Source organism: Ctenopharyngodon idella, chromosome 21, assembly GCF_019924925.1.
Source record: "Ctenopharyngodon idella isolate HZGC_01 chromosome 21, HZGC01, whole genome shotgun sequence".
NCBI classification, from domain to species: Eukaryota; Metazoa; Chordata; class Actinopteri; order Cypriniformes; family Xenocyprididae; genus Ctenopharyngodon; species Ctenopharyngodon idella.
In genome coordinates, this window is record NC_067240.1 from 25,917,501 (window position 1) to 25,927,259 (window position 9,759).

The 9,759-nt window shown below is 35.9% G+C and overlaps 1 protein-coding gene across 1 annotated transcript in view; it reads right to left on the reverse strand.

Annotated features, from left to right (window-relative positions):
- kctd16b (potassium channel tetramerization domain containing 16b) overlaps positions 1 to 9,060 on the reverse strand; it is a 100,050-nt gene extending 90,990 nt beyond the window's left edge. The window contains exon 1 of the mRNA XM_051878538.1: positions 7,223 to 9,060. Within this exon, the coding sequence (XP_051734498.1) occupies positions 7,223 to 8,039 (817 nt within the window). The 5' untranslated portion in view covers positions 8,040 to 9,060. The remainder of the gene's footprint in view (positions 1 to 7,222) is intronic.
- Positions 9,061 to 9,759: the final 699 nt, after the last annotated feature.

The following is a 9,759-nucleotide window of genomic DNA, read 5'->3' on the forward strand; positions in this document are numbered from 1 at the left end:
TACCCCATGCCCCTACATAAGACCAGTGGTTTGGAAAATAGATGGATGGATGGATATATTTTATACATAAAATTAACATTTAAATAGTTGTTTTAAAAAGTAAAACTCTGGGTTACAGTGAGGCACTTTCAATGGAAGTGAATAGGGCCTATCTTTAGCTACATGTTAAAATACTTAATGTTTCAAAAATATAGCAACAAGACATAAACGACATGCATGTTAACATGGTTTTAGTGTGGTACAAAATGCTTAGTAACCTTTTCTTAACTTTGTTGCCATGGCAATGCAACACCATGAACCCTACTGTAAAAATTAACTAAACCACTTCATAGCTAAACAATACATACAGAAAAATAAATGTAATATAAAATGTCTGCTTTTAATTCTTCAAAAACTGGCCCAATGGAACATTTTCACATTTCCGGGGTTTGTGTTTTGTAATTTGCTGCCAAAGTAAAATAACACAAAGTATAATGTTATAAATGTATATAACATTAACATGCATATTTTTTAAAATGAAAATATGAAAAACTTTACTAGATTTGTGATGTTGATAACTGGAAACAATTCATCATCATCATCTGTGAAAAGATTCCATCATCTGTGAAAGTGCCTCATCATAACCTTGATTTTTTATTTATTTATTTATTTATTTATTTTTGGAAAACTACACTCGAGTCAAAATTACTTTTTGTGGCAATCAACATACCACAAATGCGTCATCTGAGAATATACCCAGAATATTCCTTTAATCTTGACTAAGACCACAGATCGTTATCATGTCAGTAATGTAAGACACCTTTACTGGAATGATTTATCTGTAAATGTTTCTCAATGTTGTGCTGATGCTAATGTCAGACTAGGGTGATGAACCTTGTTTTTGGTGGGTGAGGAAAATGTGACATTGTCACTGCAAAAGATGTGGTTTATAGCATAGTGGGCAGACTGCAGAAAGTCCTCGACCTGTAACAGCCAATGATTGACTGTCAATCACTCTAACCATGCAACAAATTGGTAAATAAATTTGCCTTCAAGGGACTGTACTCTGGGTAGACTTTGCGTCAGAGCAGCAAAGCCTATAAAAAGCAACTGGTGCAGTCCAGAGGCAAAGCAAATTCAACAGTCTTGCTGGGTTCTGTAGGAGGCTTGATAAACATTTGCTGAAACTTTCTAAACTCCTTTCTGTTGCATGGCTTTTTCACAAACTTTGGTTGGTGGATGATTAATGTAAGGGGATGATATTAATAAAGTGACTCTAGAACCATTAAATATTGCATTAGTTTGAGGATTCTGTTTCTTACATAATATTTTAATGTATACAATTGATGCTGGATTAGAAAAGAAAACATGTATGGCACATGTATTGTAAATGTATAAATGCAACAACAAAAATGCAAAATTAGATAAATTTTGACTCAACACAGTATTTTTGGATACAGTTTTTGCTCTGAGCCAAGAATTTGCCTCAGACACCAACCCCATGTCTGAATACACGCATCTCTATGCTATATAGTAGTTGAAAAGCAGTATGTGAAATGAGTAGTATGTCTTTATAAAACAGTCGCCAAAAAAATTATCCAGACAACCTACTACTTCTGCCATGATTCAGAAGTTCATATCCAATTGACACTTTACTATCCATAGACCATGGGAGAGGAGTTGGGAATGGCAGAGAAACAACGCAGTTCACGACAACAGTAACATGGTGGCAGATCTAGTACATTCATACTACACACATTCATGCTTGATAATATTCATACTATACACATGCATACTTTAGTAACAGTCAAAGTTCTTCATCAAATGTTGAACCTACTCAGACAGTGTGTGTGATTTCAGATGCAGTAGATGAGTAGAGAAAGGCTACAGGAAAGGACAGCTGAAGGCCCAAACAAAGGAAGAGGTGCAATCTCTGCCCAAAAGTTATGCTTAGAAAGGTGCAAATCTTATGTGAAATGTTCTGCCTCTGTCTGAAAAGATTATTTTCACATGTTCTGTGAGAAATGTGGGGAGTGAAGGTTCAGACTTGAATATACTCTACAGTAGATCTAAATTATTATATTATTATATTATGCATTATAAAAAGAATACATTTCATATTTTGTAATTCATATATACAAGGAAAGTGGACAAATAAACATGTTTGATACATTAAAACATTTGTGTATCATCATTTATTTTAATTAATTAATAGGACACCTATTTTTGTTGTTTTGTTTTTGAAGAAAACTGTTGCCAGTGTTATTACTATAGTCATTATGTGTGTGATTTTAATTTCCCACCCAAATCAGGGCTCCAGACTAACATTTGAGAGCAGTAGCACCGGTGCCACGCTTGACTGGGATTTTTAATCATACAGGTAATTTAATCATAAAATTACTCTTGTTTTGCATTAATAAGTGCACTAATAATATTGCATATTTATTTCTTGGAAATGCACATTTGACAGTAAAGCTCTGAGCTTGAGTTGAGATGAAGATAAAAGTTAACATTTTCCTAAGTCTTTTCCTACTTCTTAGTTCAGAACAAAAGTGCTAAACTTTGACAAAAATTGATTTCTTGATGATTTGATATTTTATAATAGTGATTTCATAATGTCCAAATATAAATTCAAAAGCAAAATTTGTGGAAAAAATAAATAAATAAATTATATATATATATATATATATTAGGGAGTGGAAATGGGTAATAAGCCAATAAGTGCTCCTCTGCCATCTACTTTTTTTTTTAATAAAAGTGTTCGTTTTCCACCAAGTGTTAGTTTTCCTACATCTTGAAACTTAGTTTTATAAATGGGGACAATCTTTGAAGGATGAACAAATAATGTTTTTAGTCATCACATTAAAAATAACATTTAAATGGGATAATATTTAGAGCTTTGAAGTACTGGAAAAAGCATTTGAAAGTCCTTGAAAAGTACTTGAATTTCACTCTCTAAAGGTTGTACGAACCCTGAAATGAATCATGTAAAAAATATTCGACTATTTCTGCCACAATACCATGGTTACATTTAGCGTTACTACATTAAATCCATCATGAATGTTGGTAATTTTTGGACTGAAAAGCATTCAACAACTATGGTTTATAACAGAAAATCAGCGACCTGTGAGTAAACCTGTTCTGAGCTCGTGCTCTACTGTCTATTATTGGTCCGAGCTTATAAAATGTCAGCGCTGCGCAGCTCAAACAAGTAGCGTGGTTTCGTTCTGCTTTAGTTTTGTTTGATGTTTGATGTTTCTCATATGCAACAGAAATGGCAGCTCTTATCAGTTGTGCAATGTGGTGCTACCAGTGCAACCTCTAACAAAATTTAATCATGCCGGCAAGAAAAAAAGGTTGCAAAATGCAACAATTTAGTTGCAGTCTGCAAATGTGGGTTCATTTTAACCCAGCAGAACAATAATTTGTAAACAATAGTTGAGTTAAAACAGTTCAGCATGTTGGGTCAGACATTTAATCCAAATAGGTCAAAACAACTTAGCATTAGTTTATTAGTTAGTTTCATCCCTTTTTGACCCAACATTTGTAGTGTGTTCTTTTCCAACTAGATTTGTTTTGTTGGAGTGTTTTCTCGCACACCAAAATCACTCAAGTGGTGATTGGTCAACAAGAACCTAAAAAGTTGTAATGCTGCATAAGAGGAGGAATTAAAAATCTGTTGACTGGCTATAACTCACAGTTTATTCCAGACTGTCAGTGATTATTACAGGCTTTCAGTCTTGGCGGCACTCAAAGCCTGAGGCTTTGGCCGTAGTGGGATTATTTTTGTTGGGCAGAAGAAAAATAATCCAAAAATAACTGGTCAAAGTTTGTTTTAATTGAGTTGAAGGAGAACAACAGCACACTCTATTAAGCATAGGCTATTTATTTACCAGTAGTTTCAGCTAGTAGCCTTCGTCAAGGCCTTTTGACAAAGGCTACTAGACAAAGCGTTGGTAAATAAATAGCCTATGCTTAAGAGAGTGTGCAGTTGTTCTCCTCTGACTCAATTAAAACAAACTTTGACCAGTTATTTTTGGTTTATTTTTCTTTCCTCCATAAGTGTGCATCTGCTTTGTCTTACTTGTTCTAGCAAAGTTTGTTTTAAACACAAGTTATTTAGTATTTATTCAATAATGTTCATTTAACTTTTAAAAAGCAACTTCGTTTAACTGTTGATTTGCCATTATTTTCTGCATTTTTTCACACTTACATACACATGCAGGGCTCGACAATAAGGACTGCCCGATGGCCCGGGGCCAGTGTGAACGACGCTTGGGACAGTAGACGGAGCTGTCACTTGTGCTGTAGGGTGTGTGATATATATCGTCTATGATATCGTAATTGTTGATTTAACGATCTGAAATTATCGAGTATATCCCTCACTTTACAAAAACCAAACAAAAACACACCCATTGAGTGCACGCATGCACTACGTGACGTAGTCTAGTAGGTTAGACTAGTGTGCGTGCATGTTTAGAGTGTACGCTTTCACTGCATGATTTAGTCTATTAAAATGCATTTAGAATGCATCAGAATTCAAGATAAGGGGCAAAAATGACCCTGTATATCTTTAATTTTTATATTATTTAATATAGTTAACCAATATTAAACAAAGAGCGCCGTTTTTCTCCAAATATCAGCATGATTACAAATGTGATATTGATTTTATACAGCATACGGTTTAATGAACAAGAACTTAAAATCAAGTGACTTACATTTTAGGCACCAAATTGCCTGTTTCGCTCTATTTCGCCTACGAAAATAGTTCCAAAGTCCACACAGAATTGTTTTGCGTCTCTGAGCAACACTTCCTGAATGAATCAGCCATTTGAATGAATCAGTTGAATCTCAATGACTCGCTCATTAACAGGGACTTGCTGCCACCTACTGGCGGGTTTAATTTCACGTTTAAAGTGTCTTTTCATTTTTTAAATAATTTCAAATAACAGTATTTAACGTTTTATATTTTCAACATTTCAAAACATTATTTATGCATCTGTAACTGCTCTTGACTGATTAACTTTAATAAATCTTTATTTAATATTTAATCTATAGTTATATAGTTAGCTATACATTAGATTACAATTTCTGTACCTGAAAATCTCCTGTTTAAACCTACATGAAAAAGTTGAAAAGCACCGTTTATTTCATTTGTTCTGTTGTATTTATTTTTGCTATTACTCATAATTTGATTATTTGTACTATTTTATTACTTACTGTTTATTTGTCTAACAATATTTAAAATTTAAGTAAGTTAATCTAGTAGCTTTTGGTGTCATAACCCTATTTATTAAGGTTACATGTATCAAAAACAACAAAAACAATAACTAGGCTTTTTTTAAAGGCCCATTTTCTTTTCTTTTACTTTATTAATTTTTTGTTGTGGGGCAAGTGAAAATTTTGGCGGGGCCAGTAAAAATTTGAACCACTGGCCCGACCGGGCCAGTAGAAAAAATCCTTAGCGTTGAGCCCTGACATGTACACATTGTTTTTTACTTTTCCATTTTTAGATGTTCTTTCTTATCAGTAAATTCACCATTTGATTATTATGATTGCCAGAGTTGTTACTGTAGTCATTCTGCATGTGTTAAAGTGATTTTAATTTACAACCCATTCTAGGTTAGTTTTAACCCAGCAATATAGTAATTACAAACAATAGTTGATTTAAAAAGCAGCCCAGCATGTTGGGTCGAACATTTAACTCAACTCAGCATTGGGTTTGACCCTGTTTTGACCCAGCGCTGGGTTGCCAAAATGTAGTTTTTAACATTTTTAGAGTTCAAGCATCCTATTCAGTAGCTTGCATACCGTGGGATGTTTCATGCATTTGTAAAAAGTAAAAAAAAAAAAAAAAAAATCTAGTAGTTATCTGGTTGTATTTATGACAATGTCCACCAAGACTGATGTTACATTTCCATGTAAGATAGCAAGGCCGTAAAATGTTGAAAATGTCGATTTATATGACTGTCTTGTGAGAATCTGTAAAACTCTATAATATGGCAGCTGCAATCTCTTTAATGGGCTCTGTATAAAGTCCATTATGTGCTTCCTCCATTTTGCCTTGTGGCAGGGCCACTGCTGGTTCGACAGCACATTAGCCACTACCAGCCTGAAGTGGGTGGTGTTTTGTTACATCATAAAATGTTATGAGAGCTATTACAGAAAGCCATCATCCTCTGCCACTCCATTGAGATGCTTGCAGAGATAGACATTCGGGTGGGGGAAGGGGTCGTTCTTTTAGAGACATTACTTACCAGGTAAGGGTCTTACATAAAGGCTTTCAGTGTCTGGATACATCAGAATATGTACAGGAAAAAATAACACAATTGTTTGTTGTGTCTTGATAAAAACTGCTGTATCAAGTGAGCAACAATTAGACTTAGACTTAAAAAAAAAAAAAAAAATACTATAGTAATCACCATTTATGGGTCATTTTGGCAACCCAGCACTGGGACAAAAAAGGGTCGAAACCCAGTGCTGAGTTGAGTTAAATATTCGACCCAATGCTGGGCTGCTTTTTAAATCAACTATTGTTTGAAATTACTTTATTGCTGGGTTAAAACTAACGTAGAATGGGTTGTAAATTAAAATCACATTTTAATTTACCATCACATTTCAAAATCACCTAGCATTTATTTATTAGATACTTATTCCTATATCAATCTATCAAACGGGTCACTAGTACTTTGCTATCAATTCTATGGGGATCTGTGATTTGGGTATCAACGTCACTTCTGACTAGTATGTACTCTAGTTGGTGTTAATTCCAGTTCAACTAGGTACTATCTATTCTATCAGTTTTCCTAGTCACTGTTAATTAGACATTAGTAAGTATATTAATTATTACTATTAACAATTTAAACTCCAACAGATATTAAAAACTACTAGAATAAAAAAGTACTATTATCTATTGAATTACTAGTAAAACTGAAGTAGGTAGGCTACATGTGAATTGCAAAAATGTGATACTGACTAAAGGAGATGGAAGGTAGTCAATATTGAAATAAGTAGTGTCTCATGAAAAAGTAGCCTACTTGCAATACTATTTGTCCCTATCAGACCTCGAGTGGAGGAGGCAGAAAAAAAGTATAAACCGATTGCGCCGTCTAGTGGTAATTCAAGGAAACCTCAAATGTGACAGTGCACCTACAAAGCAAGTAACCTTACAAGATTATGTTCAGCAGAAGTGGCAAAGTATGCGAAATGCAAATGTTGACAAAACTTTAGAAAGGAAACTTACGGTAAAAGACGTACTCAGTGTAACTTGACCATATCTTGTCGTCAGTATGCTGGTTGACGAACGAGGCTGTCACTGACGAGTTGCACGCGACCATCTGGAAACCACACTCCGAGAGCATGTCGAAAGAGCGCTCCAGGTGCTTGAACTTGAGGTAAAAGCGGGACGTGTACCTGTCAGGGGTCCTATCTGGGTCCCTGCTCTCATTCAAGGTCTCGCCAAAAACTTCTTTGGCCAGCGCGATCCTCCCACATATCATAATCCGCGGCACCCTCCGGAATTTGGCGTCGGTTTGACTCTCCCTACCCATCGTACAAGATCCGCGATATCCGACGGTTATGAACCCGCTTTTTCTGTCGGCGGGAACGAGCGACGGCGGAGGGCACATCCTCTGGTCGCTTCCTTGAGACCCATCCTCGTAATCACTGTGGATGTATTCGTCGGGACTGGGCTTCAAGTCGTCCGGGGTTAAGAGTTTAATCAAATCAGGCAATTGAAAGTACTCCGCTTCTTTCCTCAGCCTCCCCTTCTCAGGGAAGTGGTCAGGGAGGACAACTTGCTTGTCTCTGAGGTAGTCTAACACATATCTGAACAAAAACCCATCCCGGTCGATGAAATAACGACCTTTGGGGTCTCTGGCAAGATCATTTGATGCGTTATTTTTAGGAGAGAATATTTTCCCCAAAAGGGAGCCAGGATTGCCGATTAACGTGGCGTGACGGGTATAATACACTTGGCCCCCGACGTTTAGTTCAATAACATCTGGAAAACTGTTGTCTTTAGCCCTAGAGTTTCCACTTAACGCCATTGTTTCAGTCATGGGTGCCAAAAATATCCGGGAAAAAAGGCGGAAAAGTTCGCTCTAGAGCTCAGGGAACGGTTTGGTAAATACAGACGATGGACCATGCACATTAAATGGCAATAAAAATGACATTTCAACTAATTGGAGCAGGTACCTTACAGTTACGTTATTTTAAAAATCCACGTCTTCTCCACAAATCGAAAAAGATCGAAAGTACGTTGAAAAATTCGCGGAGGAACTACACGCGCACACCAGAGAGTGTCGGTTGCTCAGCAGCGTATGGACACGGCGATAGACAGGGGCGCTTGTTTCTTCGCCTGAAAAAAAATAGTACATTTGTATGCAAACGGAAGCTGCTGTTTAAATTCAGCACAAACATTATAAAAAAAAAAAACTATTTTTTTCTTCTTCTGTTAGGCAGTTCCAAAGTTCCATACAAGTTCAGCAGAGGTTTGAATCCAACTTTTGACGACCAAATAGACCCAAAATGGATAGTTTTAAAAGGAAATAATTAAAAACCAGTCAAATTTCGTTGCTACAATTGTTGATCGGTAATCCCAGCTATTTAGAAGAAAATCCAGTGAGTGATCCTCTGAAATAATCCAGGATTTTGCATGTTGGTGGGGTTTAGGAGTGAAGATGATGCAGCATCACTCTCTGTGCGCTTGCGAGCAGGGCTGTGGCGCGGGAAAATAACCGCCTCAGCTGTTGTTGCCTCAGCGGGCGGGAAAAAAAAAACATAATAGGTTATCAAAAATTACATCATCTTAAAGGAGTATGCACGCGATGCTGTGGCGTTACTGGTATTCGCGTCAGTCAGCCAGCTGTGTTAGCTATACTTCATGCAGTCAGCATATTGATTTGGTTACAGGAAACCCATTGCCTGGAACATTTTGTGCTCTCGTGCGTTAATTCAAACATTTGCCAATGACTTACTGTATTTTTGAAAAAGTATACTCTCAGGCTGTGTGACGCTGAATCCACAGTCAATTTCAGAACCTTGGACAGCGAAAACAAAACCTCTTCCAAGCTTGCTTCTCAGCAGGGGCTCTTTACAGCAGGGCTGCCAAGAACCTTCAAATGTGATGATCCAGTAGGGAGAGACACCCTTCCTAAAATACAAAGGCCATTTATACAGATTCATTTATAATGTTTAAGAAAATAATTAAGCATGATAGTATAAAGACAACATGTTAAATTAAATAATTTAACAAAATGGAAAATTAAACAAAAATGTAATGGCATTGTTCTAAAAGAAATAAATCATTAAAATACTATCTGTAAACATTCACTTTGTATTAAGATGCCAGAGTATCTTTCCTGCATATTATTAAAGTAGATAAAGGCAGCGACAAGGAGAAAATCGCTAGAAATATATAAGTTTGACTGTTTATTACATTTACAAATAAACAAGAAATACTCATACTTCTTACTTTTAAAAGACATTTAATCTAGTAGTTTATCATGTTGCCGATTTATGTTGCTAAATATCAGTTTTGTTAAAGGTGCTTAAAGGGTTAGTTCAGAAAATTAGTTCAAAATTCTGTTCCATACCGTAAGACCTTTGTTCATCTTCAGAACACAAATTAAGATATTTTTGATAAAATCCGATGGATCAGTGAGGCCTTCATTGCCAGCAAGATAATTAACTCTTTCAAACACCCAGAAAGCTACTAAAGACATATTTAAAACAGTTCATGTGACTACAGTGGTTCAACCTTAATGTTATGAAGCGACG